Source organism: Nannospalax galili, unplaced genomic scaffold, assembly GCF_000622305.1.
Source record: "Nannospalax galili isolate Female #2095 unplaced genomic scaffold, S.galili_v1.0 scaffold5757, whole genome shotgun sequence".
Taxonomy (NCBI): Eukaryota; Metazoa; Chordata; class Mammalia; order Rodentia; family Spalacidae; genus Nannospalax; species Nannospalax galili.
Window position 1 is genome coordinate 15092 of NW_008338539.1, and position 21001 is coordinate 36092.

Sequence of the window (21001 nt, forward strand, 5' to 3'; positions counted from 1 at the left end):
TCTCTGGTTCTACCTCACAGACACCTGACTGAGAAGAGCTCATGCATGAGGATTCCCAGGGTTGCCTTCTATGAAGAACAGGGTGACAGGGGATTTGCAGGGTCCAAAATGAGAAAGAGACAGTGAGATCCAAGCCTACCCAGCTGGAAGTAGGGACTGGAGAATCTATAGGCCAATCTAGCCTGAGATATGAATGAAAAGGATTGGGAGGAGCTAAGTGCTATAGCTTAGATTGTGAATGCCCTCAGAAGGCCATGTGTTAAAAGTGTGGTCCCTGGGGTGGTGGTGTGGGGATTTGAACAGTGGGACCTAGGCAGCTGGCTGTATAGCTCAGTGGTAGTGTCTGCTTAACCTATGGGAAGCCCTAGGTTTAATCCCCAGTGCGGAAGGCGGTAAAGAAAAGAAAGAGGCCAAGTGGAAAGCAGCTGGCTCACTGGGGGCATTTCCTTGAAGGGGACTGTGGGACACTCTTTTTCTTTTTCTTGGTCCGGAGGTAAACATTTCCTGTGCCACACACACTTCCCACCATTGTGGACTCCCATGTCCACCAGAAGCTTGAAAGCAAAAGATCCACCCAGTCCTGACTCCCTCCCTCCGTTCCTTCCTTTCTTCCTTCCTTCCTTCCTTCCTTCCTTCCTTCCTTCCTTCCTTCCTTCTTTCTTTTCTAGACAGGGTCTCACTGTATAGCTATGTGTGGCCTGAAACTCACTATGTACTTCAAACTCATCTTACAGAGATCTTCCTGCCTATGCCTCCCGAGTGCTGGGATCAAAGGCATGCACCACCATGCCTTATGCCTTTAAGTCCAGCACTCAGAAGGGAGATGCAGAGGTAGAGGCAGAGGTAGAGGCAGAGGCAGGGGGCTCTCTTTGAGTTCAAATTCAGCCTGGTCTCCATAGAAAGTTCCAGGCCTGCCAGGGCTACTTAGTGAGATCTGTCTCAAAATAATATTTTTTAAATTATGTGTATATGTGTGTTTGTGTGTGGGTTATGTGCCCATGAGTGCAGGTGTCTATGCAATCCAGAAGAGGTTGGTGGATAACTCCTAGAGCTGGAATTATAGGCAATGGTGGGCTGCCCACTGTGGGTGCTGGAACCAAACTCAGGTCCTCTTCAAATGCAGTGAGTTCGCTTAACTGCTGAGTCATGTCTCCAGCCTCACTCTTTTTTTCTTTATAAGTTAACTAATTGTCTCAGGTATTTTGTTATAGAGATGGGAAACTAACACACTGGAGGAATTCAGGCACAAGGGGACAATACCAGTGGTGCTCACAATGAGGTCCACCATGTTAAGGTTCAGATGGACCTGCCCCCTCACCAACAGGATCTCAAGGACTTCTCATGCTCCTGAGAAAAGGGAACTGAGCTGATGAGCACCTTGGTCTTTGAAGTCAAGAGAAGCAGACTTTTCTCCACTGTTTGGCCAACGCAGCAGGCTTCCTCTTTGATCTCTACAGAGAACAGGTTTTAACAGTCCAGCTCCTCCCCCTCCCCTGCCCAACTTTTAAAACAAATACATCTTCCCACCTTCTGCAGGAAGCAGAAGCCTCCCCCCTTAAAAAGACCCCAGCTCAGGACCCAGACAGACATTTTCCCTGCCCGGAAGGGAATCTGTCCCATGTGTTCCTTTGCTAAGAAACTCTGCTTTCTCCTGATCAACCCTATTCGTCATAGGGCTACGTTTTATCTGTCACACCAGACGGTGCCATGAGTGAACCCAGAAAACTCCTGGCCTGGATTAAGGCAACAGAGATCACACTCTGAACCTGACAACTATGGAAGAAGGTCACCTGAAATGCATGATTAAGGCAGAGTGTGGTTTTGTGCTTTACATATGGGTTATTTTCTTCTTTGCTGTAATAAAATACTTGACTAAAGCAAGTTAAGGAAGGAAGGCTTTATTTTGGCTCCCAGTTCCAGAGTACAGTTTATGGTGATGGGAAGTCATGTGGCAGGATCTTGAGGCAGCAGGTCACACTGCCTCTGCAGTCAGGAAATAAGAGACATGAATGCTGCTCATCTAGATTTCTCCTTTTCATGCAGTCTAGGCCCCAAACCCTAAGAATGGGGCCACCCACTCTCAGGGTGGGTCTTCCTGCTTTAATTAACCTGATCAAGAGAATCCTTCACAAATGTGGCCAGAGGCTTGTCTCTTTGGCAATTCTAGTGAGATTTGCTGTTTTCCCAGGCCTGACTGCCACAGGACAAGCCACGCTGGGGATAAGTAGAGAGACAACAGAGTGCAGGATAGACAGCAGGCTGTATCCCCTTAAAGGAACTAACTACCCTTGAAGCTGCTGTGTCAGCTGCCATACCAGCTGAGGTCCTGCCGACCCTCACCAGTTCCTGGGGCTGGAGTATGGACTTGTGGACCTCCTGAAGAAGCTCAGCTCCCAGTATGACCTCCCACTGGGCCTAACAGCCAGCTGAAGTCAGTCTTTGAAGAGGTTGCAGCCCATGGCTACAGGCAGGCAGGTCTAAAGGCCTCGCGCCACTTCCATAAGCACTAGCTTGTCTATGAGGGAGATCTACTCAGTGGCCAGGAAGGTTCACGCTGCCAGGACCACTCACCTAGTTGCTAGAGGGCTAGGGTCAGTCTTCCCAACAGCTGCTCTAGCTGAGCACCATCTAGCTGAGTATTCATCCAAAGAAATCTTTTTAGTATCCTAGAATTAAGGACCATGTCCTGTGAAACATTGTCTATATCCTTGAACAGTTGGCAGTTCTAGTTTTCTGTTTACTGTTTTGTTTGTGAAGTTCCTTTGGTTAACCATGATGCTTATGGAGACACAGTTTTACCCCATACATATTATAGGACAATGTAGTGAAATCAGTAACTTAATTCCTCAGAGGATTTAGAATCTTGATATATTTAAGACACTGACTTTGCCAATCTTTAACTTTATTTATTTATTACTTGTTTATTTAGGTTTGGTTCTCAGTTTGGGGGGGTAGGGTCTTCTTGTAGCTCCAGCTAGCCTGGAACTTGTTATGTAGACCAGGATGGCCTCAAACTCAGAGATCTGCCTGCCTCTGCTTGCCTCTGCCTCCTGAGTGCTGGGATTAAAGGTGTGTAGCACCACACCCATCTTACTTATTTTTGTATGTATGAGTGTTTTGCCTGCAGGCATGTAAGTGCACTTCATGTGTGCAATGCCCACAGAGGCCAGAAGAGAGCATTGGGTCACCTGGTACTGGAATTATGGTTGGTTGTGAGCCACCATGTGAGTGCTGGGAACTGAACCCTGGTCCTCTACAAGAGCAACAATGTTCTTAACCACTGTTGAGCTGTCTCTTCAGCCCCCAATTTTACCAGTTTTTATTGATTTGTATATCTTTGTATTGTTGGTTTTTAGGAACTCTTTATATATTATTGACTTTGGTCTCCTATTGGTTGTGTATACAGCACCTGAAGAAAAGCACTGCTGAGGATGAGTGAAGTCTCTTCTATGCACAGTCCTCCCAGAGTCAGACAAGGGAGCCAGAGAAGGGACAGGGATAAGTAGAAAAGATAAACAAGAGCCAAGACACACAATAAATCTTTATTGCTAGTCAGGACATTCAGGGGATCCTGGCAATACGAAGCAGCATAAACGGACGGGCCTCTGGTGGGGGCACTGGGATGGTTTTTTTGGCTGCCTGTTCCCAGATGCTCAGGATGGAACCATGGACCTCCTGACACAACTCAGCACCCAAGAATGCCTCCACCCGTGCACGCCATGCTGCCAATCGTGGCCGCCCTTCAAACAGGTTATAGCCAAGAGCCACAGGCTGCAGGGACAAGGATGGGAAAGTTGGAGAGATACTGAGACCCCAATGCTGGGAGTCAGCACAGGCCCTTCAGGGGATCCTGGCAATACGGAGACATAGTCTCTCCCCTGGGCCCACAGGAGGTACAGAGCAGTGTGGTCAGCCTCAGGGCCTGACGGAGGCAGGTGGAAAGTGGCTGAGGCAGAGGTGCCCTCTGTGATTCTGGCTTTCCCCGGGCCACAAAGCTGTCTGATGTATGGTGGTGGCAAGAAGTGGGGTCCTGCCCTTCTCTACTACTCTACGTATTGATCACGCACCTGCAGCAGTTCCTCCAGTAACATGAGATCAGCCAGTGTCACCTGCTGGCCAGTAAGGAAGGCCCTGTCCCCCAGGAACTTGTCCTCTAGCAGCTGCAGAGCCTGGCCCATTCCAGCCTTGTTATGGTCCACCTTCTCCTTGGGTATCTGCATTCCAATGAGTGGCCCTATAACCTGGTGGAACAATGGGTGGGCTCTGTGTGTGACCCTGCCTCTTCCCAGATCCCTGAACGTTAACCCCTCCCAGAGGGTTTTGCTCACCTGGGCCCACAAGGGCACACCAAAGGTGCCACGGATGTTGTCAGCATGCCAGCCCAGATACTCATTGACGCGGGCACGGGCCTGCAGGTCACCTGGGTACCAGTTGTCTGCCACCTGGTACTTTGAACTTAGGTAAATCAGGATGGCTGTGCTGAGGATCATGGGAAGAGTAGCGGTAAGGACCCTGGCTGTTTCCCATTCCTCAGTGGGGCCTTAGGGCTTCTCTGCATTTGAAGAACTCTCTTTTGGCCTCATCCCCTCCTCCCATCTCTCAAATCTTCCCTTTTCCTTTATTGATATTCCCTAGTGGCACTTTGCTTTTTTGCAGTGCTGGGTATGGAACCCAGGGCTTCACACATACTGGGCAAGCACTCTTCCACTGAGTTGCACCCCCAGATCTCTCCTTTCAATGTCTTGGCCATTGACCCTTGGCCAGATCTTCTGCTTTGCTCTTTAGACATCATCTGTGTGGTACCTCCACAGTTGTCCTATGAGGTAGAGATTCTTATGCTCTCTTTTGCATGTGAGGAAGTCAAGCTCAGAAGAGTTAAGTAACTTGTCTGAGGTTGCACAGCTTAGAGAAAACCTCCCTGGGGCCCTGAAGCTCTTATGTGGGGTAGGCATTCAGTGATACTCTGTGGAGTCCTTTGAGCATGCCAAAGGTTTGGAAGCATGTCCCTGGGCTTCTTCAGATCTACCAGCCATCAATCACTTCTATAGACACCTGACAGACCTCTTGTCCTCTGTCTGCCTAGTGGGAGAACCAGCAGCTGAGCTGTCAGGCCTTTCACTGGGCAGGGCCATCCTGGGCAAACTAGGACAGGGATACCTGAGAAGTCAGGAGAGACCCTTTCCAGTTTCCATACATGTGAACATATATTCAGTCTAACGCTGGACAAATGTCCCCTTGTTGCCTTCCAAAGCCCCTCAATCAGGGGTGAAGAGGCTTGGGGGTCCAGCAGAGGGGTCGGGAGAGGGGCAGAGACATGCTGGGTCAGCCACAGGCCATCCTGGACCCATTCCCAGCCTGTCCACTATGGCCACGCGCACACACATGCACACACACACACATGCCAGGGCCGTCCCGTTTTCCCCCCAGCCCCCTCACCCCACCCCACTGGGAAGTGGGAGGAGGCAATGTGGGCTCTGGGTTTAGGAGGGCACCTTTCAGTCAAGAGGAAGCCCCCATCTTTGAGGACAGGCACCTTCCACAGGCAGTTCACCTGGAAGAATTCCTCACTCATGTGTTGCCCTGAGGAGAAAGAAACCAGAAGATGTGTGTGGGGCTCATGGAGTACCTTTGTCCTCCCTCTCACTCTCCAGCCAGAGCCCTCCTCCCAGAGTAGGGCTGAGGTGGCCAGGAGTGGGATGGGCCAGGGACTGGTGGCACAGTGGTGGCTCAGCTCTGTGTCTCTCTTTCCCAAAGTCTCCAGGAGTTTGTGAATTTAAAGTTGTGCCTTCAAAGCAGGACAGGAGCGCGGCAAATCTGGTTATTTTTACCCCACTTTCCAGGGCAGAAGGTAACCTCCCATCTTGCTTTGTAGGGCAGCAGGGTGAAGTTCAGAGAGGGCTCTGGCCTAAGGCCCCTCATTGGAGGGCATTCTCTAGGGGACAGCGCTAGGGCAGGAGGAGGTGGGGTGCTGTGGAGGGTGGAGGACCAAGATGATGCCAGACATAGGCAGACCAGCTGGACCCACCTTTGAGCAGCTCCACGGTGCGCAGCTGGAAGGGGATGCCGTTCTTCTTGGCGAACATGTAGACCGCACAGCAGGGCTGGGACAGCAGGTCCAGGTAGAGCTCCAGGGCCCATGGCGAGGGAGGCACAGATGGTGTGGATGTACCACGTTCGCTGGCTGTGGCAGTGGCAAGTGCACAGCAAGCGCAGGCGATTATGGGTCTGTCTCAACCCCAGTGGATCCTGACCCTGACCTTGGCCCTGATGGTTTCCCCGCCTAGAGCCTAGGCAGCAAACCCCGCGGGCCTTGGGGAGGACACCGGGTCTCGGGGCGTTGCACAGCGAGCAAGGAGCACCGCCCTGCTAGAGAGGAAAGCTTTGCTCAAGGCTGTCTTAGCTGAGCCTGGGATCCAGCCAGAAATGGCCTGGCTCTGCTTCCTGGACAGCTCCCAACATAGGCCCGATGTACCTTGCGGTGCTGAGAACCCGCGGAGCAGCAGCAGGGAACTGGCCTTTGGCCACCACCAGGAAGGACCTTAGAGGTCCCTCGCGAGGCTGTATCTCCCTTCAGCGGGTGCAGCCTGTCCCAGGCTGGTGGAAGAATTGGCTACGGTCCAGCACATGCTCTGAGAACACTGCAGCTCCCTCACCTGGGAGCTGGGCAGAACTGGGAGCCTGGAGGAAAGACTGTGTGGCTCGTAGGACCCGCGTCTCTCCCTTTCTTCCTCACTCCCTTCCCTCCATCTTCGGAGAGGCAACTGTGATGGCCCAGCGCTGGGATCCGAGTTTACCTGAATCTTTCAGAGTAGTTGTCTCTGTGGCCTATGACCCACATAGGGAATCAGAATGCTTCATTGGGAGTTTTTATTTACTGTCATTTTTACTTTTTGGAAATTGGAGGTCTTGTTATATTGTCCATGCTGGTCTCAAACTCTTGGGCTCCATCATCCTCCTGTGTCAGCCTCCTGACTAGCTGGGACTCCCGGTGAGCACCACCCTGCCAAGTTTCCCAGGGAGTTGGTTTTTTCTTTGCTTGTGTGTTTGATTTTGATTTTGCTTGATTGACAGGTTGGTTGGTTTCAGTATTTTGAGGCAGGGTCTCATGTAGCCCGGATTGCCCTCAAACTCAGAGAGACCTTGAACCCTTCATCCTCCTGCTTCCGTCTCCCAAGTTCTGGGATTACAGGCATCTGCCATAGTACTGGGCTTAACTGGAGAGTTTTGGAGTTGGAACTCAAGAGGCAGCTGTAAGCTGGAGCAGCCTGTGGTGACGTTTCCAGAATACCCCCACAGGCTGGCCTGAGCTGGAGAAGTGACAGGAAAAAGGAGACGTGTGGAGACAGAAGTGGGTTTAAACTGCAGCTTTCTCAGATGGTCCCTTGCCTTTCCCCTCCCACTACCAGACCATTTTGGAGAGAAATTCCCCTTTTGCTAAATCAGATGGAATTGAGATTCTGAGAAAAAGAATTCTGGCAAACACAAAGGAGTTCAGGAGAACTCTCTGAAGCCCTGCTGGGCAAATACGAGCTGGAAGACCAAATAGTCCAGGAACTTTGTACCTGTGTAAGGAGATGATGGGGCCTCTGACATGGTTGGGGCCTAGAAATTTCCTGACCTTGTTCATTGCAGGTTCCAATGAGCAGGTTTCCCCTAGGCCAGGCAACCCCCTCTGGCTTACAGGGTAGGACCTGGCTCATGAATGCAAGGGCTCTTGAATTGGCCTGGATTCCATCCCTGATAATCCCCCTCATCCAGGCTCAGATGTTCGCTCTGCTACTGTCCCTGGAAGCCCTCCACCACTGGCACGGGCCTTACTCAGCCTCTTCTCTCCCCTCTTCCCTAGCTTTAACTTCTTTCTCCCTCCTGGCTTCTGTTCCCGTTAAAATCTTTCTTGAATTTTGGGAAAAAAAAATAAAAGTTGACCATTTCACTTTCTTTGTGCTTGTCAGAGGTCTAAAACCATCATTGCCTTTTAAACAAACCATATACTTTTTTTCTTAAAAGTTTTTTTTTGAGAATTTCATACGTGACTATTGTCTTTGCAGTCCACCAACTCCTCCCATGTCCCCCCACTCGCTGTCAACTTCATCTTCTCTTCTTTGATTATTATTATTGCATATACATATATACATTTAAAAATGTTTTATTTATTATTTTTATTTTAATGTGCATGACTGTGTTGCCTGCATGTATGTGAGCGCACCATGTCATGCAGTCTCGCAGAAGTCAGAAGAGGGCATCAGATTCCCCTGGAACTGTAGTGAAGGACAGTTCATAGCCGCCATGTGGGTGCTGGGAATTGAATCTGGGTCCTTTACAAGAGCAGTCAGAGCTCTTAACTGCTGAGCCATCTCTCCAGCCCCACATATACACATTTTATATGCACTGAGTCCATTTAATGGTGCTCATTTTTCCATGTTTAAGGCTGTCCATTTGGGATTAGATAACCTGTCAGGGAGCTAGTCCCTGGAGGAAACGGATTTTCCCTCCCTCAGCATCCACTGATTACCTGTAGCTCTTCATCTTGAGGTGGAACCCTGTGACATCCCCACCGTGCACCTTGGCATGTCAACTGGTTTGGTCATTTTACAGATCTGCTTAGACTGCCATACTGGGGAGAGTTCATTGGTGTGGCTTCCCTATCACGTCTAGAATACATACACTAGCAGCAGGCGTCTTGTCCTTCTGGCTCTTACATTCTTTCTGCTCCCTCTTCCTCGATGTTCCCTGAGCTTTAGGTCTAGAGGTGCATTGTACACATGTCATTTAGTAAGAAATCATTTAGTAAGAATATTTTTTCCCATCCCTTTACTCTAAGATGGTGCCTATCCTTGAAGGTCAGGTGAGTTGCCTGTAGACAACAAAAAGATGGATTTTGTTCCTTAATCCATTCAACTAGCCTGTGTCTTTTGATTGGAGAATTGAGGTCATTGATGCTTAAAGTTATCATTGAAAGGTGTGTATTGCTTTCTGCCATTTTATTTTCTGTTTGTGTTCTTAGTCCTTTTTCCCCATAATTATAGCTTCATTTGTCTTCTTTCTGTCACTTCTTGGTCATTCCTTCCTTCAGTCCTCAATATTGCTTAAAATATTCTCTGTAGGGCTGGTTTGGTAGACACGAGTTCTTTCAACCTATTTAAATCATGGAAGTTTTTTTTTTTTCTCCAACCATTATTGATAGATAATTTTTGCTGGGTAAAGAAGTCTGGGTTGGCACTGTGGTCATTTTGAACTTGCAATATATTGCTCCAAGCTCTTTTAGCTTTTATAGTTTGCACTGAAACGTCAGCCGTCAGTCTGATGGTTTCCTTTATATGTGACTTGTTGCTTTTCTCTTGCACATTTCAACACCTTCTCTTTGCTCTGTATGTTTAGTGTTTTTACTGTGATGTGCTGTGGAGAATTTCTTTTCTGGTCCTATTTGGTCTTCTGTGTGCTTCTTGCATCTTCATTAGTATGTTTTTACTTAATTTGGGGAAAGTTTCTTCTATAATCCTACTGACGATCTGGTTAATACCATTGACCTAAGATTCTTTTCCTTCCTCTCTCTCTATAAAATATAGGTTTGGCTTTTTCAGCTCCTCAGCTCCTTCATAGTCCATTCTTGTGTGTATTTGTTTTAATTTACAGTCTTTGCTTGAACAGTCCAATTCTGAAACTTTATCTTCAAGTCTTGACATTCTGTTTTCCATTTGATTCATTCCGCTGGTGAGACTTTCTCCTGTCTTTTCTAATTACTTATTGAGTTTTCTAATTCCATCTTCATCTCTGTTTGGGCAACATGTACAGGTGCAAAGAGCATGTAGAAGTAAGGCTCAAGACCTAAGGGTGTGTGTGTGTGTGTGTGTGTGTGTGTGTGTGTGTACTTAGTATGTTACCATTTCTGTTCTGGAAGCTCATCCTATGACCAATGCTCAAGAGATGAGGGCTGGAGAAAAGAGAACATGTTTTATTGAGAATGTTAGCAAGATGGGAAGCAGGCAGAGTAGTGTCTTAACTTCTCTGTTCCTCTTTTGACGAGGTGGAGGGTTTTTATATAAAGGCCAGGTCAGGTACTATGTGTAGAAATCCACCTTGCCTGGCAGGTTGGATCAGGTATGTACCTGGTCATCTGGGAGGCAGGCCTCTGGCTGTGTCTGTGAGGGATTAGCTTGATTGTCTTAACTGACGTGGGAACACCTGCCCAGTGTGGGCATTTCCTTATCTTGGGACAGAACATTCTATCCCATCTCTAGTCAGTTCTTGTTGTGAGAAATCAATTTTTAGTATCGACTTTGAAAGGCAAACAAGATCAAAGGAATACCAAGTAAAGGTCATAGCCTGACACTGAGAAGGGAATACAGCAAAATGGAGACATTGATGGAAGTAGCCTGTTATGTGTGTGAGTGGATGTGTGAGAGTATGTGTGAGTGTACATGCATATGAGTGTATATGTGAGTATATTTGTCAGTGTATGTGCGTGAGTATGATGTGTGACTGTATGTATGGAAATATGTGTCTATATTTGTGTTATAAAGGTAAATGAATTTTGAGACTGTACAAGTGTGAGCTCATAAAGACATGGCTGGTTTCATTATAATTAAGGCCACTCTCCAAAACTAAAATCTAAGAGGAGGCTAGAAAGTTGGACGTAGTGGTATATGCCTGTACTATCACGTTTTGGGGAATCTAAGACAGGAAGATTGTGAATATGAACCAGCCTGAGAAAGTTACAAGGAGGAAAAGGAAGAGGAGGAGAAGGGGGTGGAGAAGGAAGAGAGGCTAGAAAGCAGTGCAATCTGAGTAGGGTTAGTGCAGGCTGAAGCTGCAGTTGCCTGGTCATTTTGTTGTTGTTGTTGTTGTTGTTATAAATGACAGGGGTGTGAGCCAGGTATTTCCAGGTTCTTGCCCTCTTTTTTTCTTTTCTTTTCTTTTTTTTTTTTTTTAAAGATTCTCCCTGAAGCTCCAGCTGGCCTGGAACTCACTGTGTCAAGCAGGCTGGCCTCAATTTCACAGAGATCTGCTTGCCTCTGCCTCCTGAGTGCTGAGATTAAAGGTGGCCACCATGCCCAGTTCTGGGAATATTTGAATAGAAACTATCTAAATTTGATTATTATTAGGGGAGAAGAAATGTATCCCATTGTAGCCTGATTCAGATGGGGCAGTGAGATTACTAGGTGTACTGTTTGGAGAGAAGTGTGTAGACATGCACACATAGTATGTACAGGAAAAGGAGCAGGCTGCCAAGTGCATCATTAGAAGAAAGGTGTGTGCATAGTCCAAACCAAATATGGTCCCAAGTTATAAATTATCCCTCTGCATGTCTGCCTCAATTCTCAGTGTCCTAGAACCAGGAAGCCTGTGCTAAGTGTAGGTGTTGGGCGGGGATCCTACCTAGAAACTTGGTCTCAGGAACCAGGAAATGGCAACATGACTGCTGATTTTGATTTGGATTTCTACAGAATCGAACACATGAATAATCCTGAGAACTTTTAACCAAAGTCAGACCTCATGGGTTTGGGGTCCATATATATTCATATATAAGTACATATACATCTTGAATAACCCAGAAAAAAACCAGACTGTCAAGTTAACTTTTAAGACAGCACTTTCAAGGCAATTTCATAGCATTTTTGGAAGGATTCCTATGCTTCCATGCCTTAACCAAGCCCCGTAGGATTCTTATCCATAAATTCTAGATGTTTACATACAATTTGTTTTTGCTTTGTTTTGTTTTGTTTGGGAAATAAGGTCTTACTATGTAGTCCAAGTTGGTCTTGAACTCATAACATCTTCCCACCTCCAAAATGTCCTTCCCCAGCTACATACAACATTATAGTCACCAGAGGAAGAAGCCCGGTGATTGAGTCAACAGTAAGAAAAAGATGGCAACAGAACCCCAGTGGTGTCAGATACCAGAATTGCAAAATGTTGAATACACAAGATAGAGTTGAAAACATGATCAAGAAACAGGAGCACTGAAAGGTCTTGGATGTGGGTTCAAGATCCACTGCGACACACTGGGGGGAGTATGGAGTTTATTAGAGGACTTATTAATGCCATGGCTCTTATGGCTCTTCTAATAAACTCCATACCCCCAACAATCCATCTCAGTGTCCCTGCAGAGCCCACATCAGAGACCTTTCAAGTATATCAAAAATATATGGTAGTTTGAGAAAAGCAGAACATCCAGAAAATTTAAAACTAGCAATAAACAGACAGTCAGAGATAATGAACAAACTAAGATTTGGATCTGAAGAAACTACCTATATGGCAGCACACAGAGGGGGAAAACAAAATTATCAAAGGAGAAATTAAAACACACATGTGCAGAATGAGGTCTAACTTATGCCTAATTGAAGTTCCAGGAGGCAAGAAGAGAAAAAACAATGAGAGACCATACCACGGCCACAGAGGGGGAGGATTTTGAAAACAAACAAAAAGCATGAACTTTCAAATAAAAAGAAACAAGGGATAGGAACAAGAAAGAAGAGAGAGAAAGGAAGGAGGGAAAGAAGAGAAAGAGAAGAAAGAAAGAAAGAGAAGAAAGAAAGAAAGAAAGAAAGAAAGAAAGAAGAAGAAAGAAAGAAAGAAATTGGGTCCATAATATGTGAGTAGAGCGTAGGGGCTGATAGAGTGGTAGGAGAGGGAGGATGTGATAAATAACATAGATGGTACAAGGGCAGAAGCCAAAGCCTAAATTCCAAGAAGTGCTTTCTTGAGTCTCTTCTTTAAGAAGCAGTGTAGAACTGGACATGGTGGCACAAGCCTATAATCCCAGCATTAGGGAGGCTGAGGCAGGAGGATCACAAGTTTGAGGACAGTCTGGGCTGGATTGTAAGACCTTATCTAAAAAACAAAACAAAAAACCAAAAACAATGGCTAGGATATGGTTCAGTGACAAGGTATTTGCTTAGCATCAATGAGGCCCTGGGTTCACCTCCCTGCACCATACACACACACACACACACACACACACACACACACACACGCACGCATGCACGCACGCACGCACGCACACACACACACACACACACACACCAAGTGTATAAAGGTTACAACAAAAAGCAAACAGGGGAAGTACTTTATTTGCTGTAGTGGTTGGAATAAAAATTGGAATGAATGAGTCCAGAGAGCAGAGTCCTCAAATATGCTGACAACGCTCTCTACAGACAGAGAGCTGGCAAACAGACTATCAGAACCAGTATGTAGAGAGGAGGGTGAGAACAGGTCTGTAACTTCATGGAAATACCCTAAGATAAGGAAACCTGACAAATCATGGAAGTGTGGACTGTGGAGGGCAAACTGAGGTAGTGCCTCCATCCGTGCCACTGTATCCAACGTTGATCTTCTGAGGAAAGGGTTATACAGGGGATGAAATCTTTTCTTGCTGCACTGGATCTTGCTGTTTTGCTTTAGTATCTCCTAAGCTGCTCACTGCTAAGATCAACAGATGCTTGGAATTGGCAATTGTGGCCTTCAAAGATCCTGCCCAGCCTTTATAAAAGTTTCAATGCAAGGATGGCATAGTGCTAGCTGATGAGTGTTTTATGGATTTAGAAAATCATTTGAAAGACATACAGGCACATACAGGAGCTAGGATGGGAAATCTGTTCACACAGGACTAGGCACAGCTGTGAAAGTCTTCGAGGTTTATGGTTGGGTGAGTCACAGATGATACACAAGAAGGTGACAGAAAATCCTACAATAACGTGTGCCTGTAAATGGTGAAACAATGGTCAAAAAGTAAACGACATATTGCATACGTGGAAAAAAGACACTCCTTAGAATTCATACGATTATTAAATGAATCAGTGCAAGAGGTGGGTTACGTCCCTGTGAGTGAGACCCTGCTTCAAAATAAGTAAGTAAAGCCCTTCTTCCTTAAGTTGCTCTTGTCAGAGTATTTGATCACAGCAACAAATTAAGATAGCTCCCAACACTGCTGCATAGATGAATTATAGTTCCAACATATAAACTTTTGGGGATACACACTACCATTGCGCAGGCTACTCACTTCTGTAACAAACTTGGGTTTGTTTGTTTTTTTTTTGTTTTTTTTTGTTGTTGTTGTTATTTTTTTTAATGTATGAGCCATACCAAGACAGACAAATCATGAAACGGTTTAGCAATCTGGAACTCTACCTCGCTTGGGTTATACATACACCTATCTCTGAACAATATACCTAGCAACCTGTTGCCAACCTGGGAACTGCTTGTGTAAAGCTGCACATTTACCTGTTTTGAACAATGGAAATTTTACTCCCCTTAGCAACCCTTTGGTAACACCTCATTTCTATTCAAACACACCCTGAACACATTCTGAAATCGAGGACAATGGGCTGATCTTGCTGGACTGGTTTTGGGTACATTGCATGCACAACAAAGCAAACTGTCCTGAGTGTTTACACAGGTGCACTTACGTACATGCAGGCATAACCCTTATACACATAAAAAATAAAAATAAATAGAGAAAGGCAAGCACTGCCATACCTGGCAGAAGGGGCTTACTTTGGCTCTCGTTAAAGGGTCCAATCCATCCTGGCGAGGAAGAGTTTGCAGTAGCCACTCACATTTCCTCCACAGTCAGGAGGAAGAGGGGCGAATGCTTGTACTCAGCTCACTTTCTCCTTTATGTACAGTCCAGGATCCATCCCAGGAAACTGTGCCACCTACAGTGGCTGGGTCTTCCCATTTCAAATAACCTAATTAAGATAATCCCCAACAGGCATGGAGAGGCCTACTTCCCAGGAGAGTCTAGATTTTATCAAGTTGACAACTGAGATCAACCTTCACAGGATGTAAGGCTTGGTGGAGGATGTTTGGGGTTTGAGAATGGAAACCTTATAATGGACTTATGTTGTTCTGAAGGCAGAGACAGTATCCTCCTTCTTGCAGGACTAGATTCATTGAGAGTGGGTTGTTATAAAGCAATGCTGTCCCTCATGTTTGTCTTGTTCCTGTGTGTTTGCTTGTCTTTCCTCATGAAGCAGCCTGAGGGTCAAATGCAGCTGCCCAATCTTCAGCTTCTTGACCTCTAGAATCATGATTCAAAACAAACCTCTTTCCATAATAAATAACCCAGTCTCATATTATTTTGTAGCAACAGAAAGCAGACTATGGCAGGTATGATGACTATTAAGATAGCTTAGGACATTAGCAAAGATGGTTTGCTATATGGGAAAATAGGCTGCCGGGAAAAGCTGACAGCTTAAACAGAATCAGAGCTAACAGGCAGAGACAAATGTTCTAACTGGATAGTGAAGAAAGTTGGGCGGGGCAACTGTGATCCTTTACTAGATTTTGGGGTGTAACTAAGAATCGATTAAGTCTAAAATTTGCAGTCCAGAGTAGTCAGGAAACTTCTGAAGACAAAGACTAAGGTGGTGAAATTTTTTTAAAGAAATCAAAACATTTAATAAAGCCCCATTACTGGAGACTGTGCGGTATTGGATCAGTGTTGGATTAGGTGCACCAGTGAGACAGAAGAGAGGCCAAACGAGTTCTATGACAGAGTAGCAAGCAAAGAACAGACTATAGAGTGAACAGTAAGTAAAACAATCTATCCATATGATATATAGACAAGGGGTCCCATCTCCTATCAGCATAAAAAATGCGGGGGAGGGGGTGAGACAGGATCTCACCATGTAGCCTTGGCTGTCCTGAAACTCATAGATTCCCTTGCTCTGCCTTCTGAGCACTGGGATTACAGCCTAGTATAAAATTGTTTAAATGCAGGTGTATTTTAGACCTAAATGTGGGGGAGAAAGCCATAGAAAATACAAGAGAATGAGAAGGAAATGTGTTAATTCAAAAGCCTCCTGACAAATACACATGAAGTATCTGTGCATGCATGCATGTGTATGCCTGAAGGCTCTATAACAAGAAAGACAGTGCCAGACAGGAGAAACCTCCTTTTGAATGGTTGGTCAGGATGGTCCAAGAGACTCCCCAAAATAGCACAGGCTATTGCCACAACCCTTGATTGCCTCCAAGAATTTGAAGGTAAGACCCTATTGCTGGAGACAAGACATACTTCAGACACAAGATTTGGAGCAGTGGAGCTGGAATTGACCTAGAAGCCTCCTCCTTGAAAGCTAGCTCTCATAATTCTAGAGGATACTATACAAGCTACTGAGGGAGAAAAATCAATCAATGGTCCAACCCCAGCTTTAAAATTGAGTAACCAGCCAGGTGTGGTGGTATATGACTTTAATCCCAGCACTAGGGAGGCAGAGGCAGGCAGAGCTTTGTGAGTTCAAGGCCAGCGTGGTCTACATAGTGAGTTCCAGGACAGCTGGAGCTACAAGGAGACCCTGTCTCGAAAAAAAAAAAAAAAAAAAAAGACAGAACAAAACAAAACCTGAGTAACACCAATGACTAGCACATCTTAGGGACAGGTGCTACCAAGGTTTTGATGGATAGGAATGGGAGAGGGTGTAGCTTTACATGTGACCTAGATTGGGTTAGGTGCCTTCAGGGCCTGGATGGTTCTGAAGATGCCCGTGACTTGCTCTGTTTTAAGCCTGGGCTGGGCACACAAAATGTCTTAACTGGAGTATGAGATGAATCTCCAAAGGAAACCAGGCTCTTGTGACATGAGTTGATTTGCCCAAACTCCTGCCCCCTACCCCACCCCAAGAAGCCCCTGAGCTTGGCAGGAGGGACCCCAGGTAAGGAGATGAGTCACATTGGACCACCTATGTATGATGACTTTTTCCATTTTATTATATTAGTAGCAAACAAGATTTAGTTTGGAAAGATAAATGAAAGATTGTAGAAGAAATTATACAACAATATAGTATTCTTTAAACTTTCTTCTAACAAGAATGTCTTCATTGACATAACAAATATTAATAATATTAATAGAAAAAAGAGACTAAACTTGCTAGAAAATCAGAACTTTACAGGCCTTGGAGACATAACCAAACACTTTTAAATTTTAATGATTAGAAATGGAAATGGGACTCTAGAGTCATTGATTAGTAAAATATAGATATTGCTTAATTATTATTAATTTTTAATACCATCTAATTGTACTACTTAGGACAACTTGGATGCTCATTTAATTAAGGAACATCAGTACTTAAAGTATAAAATATCATGAATATTGTTATGAGAGTGATAGCGTGTATAATTTAGATAAGAGTTAACCCAAATCTTTGAGTATTCCATACAAGAGAAACTAGGGTAGTAGTTACTTTGTTAAACATTGGAGTATGTGGTAGGAACTTTTAGTCTAGTTGTTTGGATTCAGTTTAAAAAATATATACATATATATATATAGAGAGAGAGAGATAGATGATAGCTAGATAGATAGATGATATAGATAGATAGATAGATAGATAGATAGATAGATATGTATGAGTGTCCCACATGCTCAGGCATGGTGGCACATACCTTTAGTCCCAGCACATGGGAGACAGAGGCAGGTGGATCTCTGTGAGATCAAGGCCAGCTTGGTCTACATAGCGAGTTCCAGGTTAGCTGGGGCTACAGGGAGACCCTGTCTCAAAAAGCCAAAAAAAAAAAAAAAAAGTTAACTATAAAAGCATTTAAGGAACAAAAATGACAATATTGTTCAGTTACTTGGGGTACTGGATTGTCAGTTAATTGAAGGTGAGTCCCATTCAGCATCTCTGAAATTCACATGGATGAGTTTTTAAAGATGAAGTTGGCACATGAGACCCTTAAAATTCATCTCCTTGAATTCGAAGCTGGTTAGAAGTACTTGGATACAGTCTTTTTCCTCCAGCTGAACGGAGCGTATGTTTTTTCAGTTGATGAAATCATCTGGTTTTCTTTATTTAATCCTTTAAGGAAGACTCTGTGACTAATTCTAAATTTTTAGTAAACACATTTAAAAGTCCTTGTTTTTCTAAGCAATTTAATACTTAAGAAAATCTTGGGGCTGGATGGCTCAGCGGTTAAGACCACTGACTGCTCTTGCAGAGGACCCAGGTTCGATTCCCAGCACCCACATGGCAGCTAAGAACTGTCCTTAACTCCAGTTCCAGGGGAATCTGACGCCCTCTTCTGACCTCTGTGGCATTGCATGACATGGGTGCACTCACATGCATGCAGGCAATACACTCATACACATAAAATAAAAATAATAAATAAAATATTTAAAAAAAGAAAAAAAATTTGTTTAAAATAAAAGAAAATCTTTTTGTTATTATAAACAGAGAATCAAGCATTATTTTTTCCCCTCAGGGTACTGAATCTTGATCTTAAAATTTTTAATAATCTTTATGTTGTAATCAGTTTAAGGATATAATCCTATCTACTTCCTTTAAATTCAGTTTTCTTAATCTTTCTATAACAGACTTTAATCTCTTAGCATTATTTTCATTTATTTCCATTTTGGAACAATTCCTTTTAATCCAAAAATTTTTTTTAAACCTTTCTTTGCCAGAAATATATTTAATACTTCTAACCTTTTAAGCTATACTTTATTTACCCTGATTGCTATTTTTTATATAAAATTTAGAAAACTATTTTTTTAATCTTTTTGATACAGGGTCTCCCTGTAGCCCCAGCTGGCCTGGAACTTGATGTATAGACCAGGCTGTACTTGAACTCAGAGATCTGCCTGCTTCTGTCTCCCGAGTGCTGGGATTAAAGGAATGTGCCACCATACCCAGGTAGGAAACATTTAATAAGATAATTTAAAATGAAAACCCGGAGGCTATATCTAAAACATAGAAAACATATATATGGTATCTTAAATATCTAACAGTAATAAGACAAGTAAAACATATTAATAATCTTGTTTTTTCTTAACCAATTTAAAGTAATTATTTGTTAAATATGTCATTTTAATAGGCACTTTGAAATTATTTTTGTTAAAAAGTATTCACTTCTCATTAGAGTTTGAGGCATTCAGAAGATAAAATTTTGGCATTTGACTTCATTTTCCACCTGTTTACCTTTAGTAATTATGTTAATCATTTAATAAATATTTTAAATCATATTTTTAAAATTTAAAGTAGAGATGAGATCCTAGTGGACAGCCTGAGAGGGTGGGTTCAGACCTCCATTGTGGTAGCTGCTTGGAGCTCAGCAGACTGCAAGAGAGTGCAGGATTCTGGGCTCCCTCTGGCTTCCAACTACCAGAAGGCCTGAGAACCCAGAGGACAGCCTGACAGCCCCCAGATCCTGCCTCCACCTGGTGGTGAGCTTCCCCTAACTGCACCATACAATCCCCCTACCTGGGATTTTGTGAGGCCCCTCCCAAGGCCCCAGGGCAGATCTGGCTTTGGTAGGCTAAGTAAGGTTGGGATCTCAGCAGACCACCAGAGAGTGCCCCCCTCTAACATAGGGACTGCCTGAGAGAGCTGGATTCTGCCTCCACGTGATGAAGGAAGCCTGAGTGTACCTGACTGGAACCTGAATTGGGCTTCTAGGGTACCCCTAAATAGCTGATCTGAAGCCATCAGTTCTCTCTAAAATAAACCTGAAAGAACCTGAACTCTGTACCAACCAGCTTTACCCAAAATGGGTAAAGACACAACCAAAAAAGAAAACGATAGACCCATATCCTTACTGAACATAGATGCAAAAATTCTTAATAAAATACTTGCAAACCGCATATAGACACACCTCAAAAAGATCATTCACCATAATCAAGTAGGCTTTATCCCAGAGACGCAGGGATGGTTCAATATATGCAAGTCAATAAATGTCATTAATCATATAAATGGACTCAAAGACAAAAAAAACACATTGTCATCTCAATAGATGCAGAAAAGGCTTTTGACAAAATTCAGCATGCATTTATGTTCAAAGTCCTAGAGGGAATTGGACTGGAGGGAACATATCTCAACATAAATAAAGCCATATATAACAAACCCACAGCCAACATCATTCTAAATGGAGAAAAACTCGGGAAGCATTCCCATTAAAATCAGGAACCAGACAAGGATGTCCACTATTTCCACTCCTTTTCAACATAGTGCTTGAAACTCTTACTAGAGCAATAAGACAGGAGAAGGAAATTAAAGGAGTAGTAATTGGAAGAGGTCAAACTATCAGTTTTTGCAGATGATACGATACTATATCTGAGATCGCAAAAGTTCCACCAGAAAACTCCTAGAACTGATCAACACTTTCATTGTAGTGGCAGGTTATAAAATCAATCTACAAAAATCAGTAGCCTTTCTATATACCAATAACAAGCAATTGGAGAAAGAATACAAGGAAATGCTCCCATTCACAATAGCTGCAAAAAAATTTAAATATCTTGGAATAAATCTGAAGAAAGACACCAAAGATCTCTACAATGAGAGAGATTGAGGAAGACACCAGGAGATGGAAGGACCTCCCATGTTCATGGATTGGAAGAATTAATATTGTTAAAACGAACATCCTACCAAAAGCAATATATAGATTCAATGCAATCCCAATCAAAATCCCCATGACATACTTCACAGAATTAGAAAAAAAACCCTTAAATTCATATGGAAGCACATCACACCCTGGATAGCCAAAGCAACCTTGAGCACAAACAGCAACGCTGAGGGGATTACTATACCAGATCTCAAAGTATACTACAGAGTCATAGTTGTAAAAACAGCATGGTACTAGCACAAAAATAGACACAAAGATCAATGGAACATGAAGACCCAAACCTGAGTACACGTAATTTCAGCCACCTGATATTTGACAAAGGTGCTAAGAACACACAATGGAGGAAAGACAACACCTTCAACAAATGGTGCTGGCAAAACTGGATCTCCACCTGTAGAAGAATGAAATAAGATCCTTATCTTTCACCTTGCACAAAAGTCAACTCCAAATGGATCAAAGACCTCAATGTGAAACTGGAAATCCTGAAACTATTAGAAAATATTGGCAGTAACTTACAGGATATGGGTGTAGGTAAGGATTTTCTAAATCAGACAGACATTGCTCTGGAATTAATGTCAGCAATCAACAAGTGGGACCTCATTAAACTGAAAAGCTTCTGTACAGCAAAAGAAACAAAAAAGTGAAGAGAAAATCCACAGAACGGGAA

The 21001-nt window shown here is 44.0% G+C and overlaps 1 protein-coding gene across 3 annotated transcripts; it reads right to left on the reverse strand.

The window, feature by feature from the left end:
• Positions 1 to 3523: 3523 nt before the first annotated feature.
• On the reverse strand, positions 3524 to 6574 carry LOC103734296 (glutathione S-transferase theta-2-like). 3 transcript variants are annotated; one of them, XM_029563539.1, is made up of 5 exons: positions 6473 to 6574; positions 6026 to 6181; positions 4329 to 4479; positions 4068 to 4241; positions 3524 to 3771 (listed from the first exon to the last, which is right to left on the reverse strand). In XM_029563539.1, exons 2-5 carry the CDS (start codon positions 6136 to 6138, stop codon positions 3562 to 3564), a joined length of 648 nt encoding a protein of 215 aa, XP_029419399.1. In that variant the 5' UTR covers positions 6139 to 6181; positions 6473 to 6574; the 3' UTR covers positions 3524 to 3561. The 3 variants fall into 3 exon arrangements, with proteins under 3 accessions (XP_029419399.1, XP_029419397.1, XP_029419398.1); XM_029563537.1 differs by lacking the exon at positions 6473 to 6574 and adding an exon at positions 5493 to 5580 and having other exon boundaries at positions 6026 to 6452; XM_029563538.1 differs by lacking the exon at positions 6473 to 6574 and having other exon boundaries at positions 6026 to 6452.
• Between the last annotated feature and the right edge of the window lie 14427 nt (positions 6575 to 21001).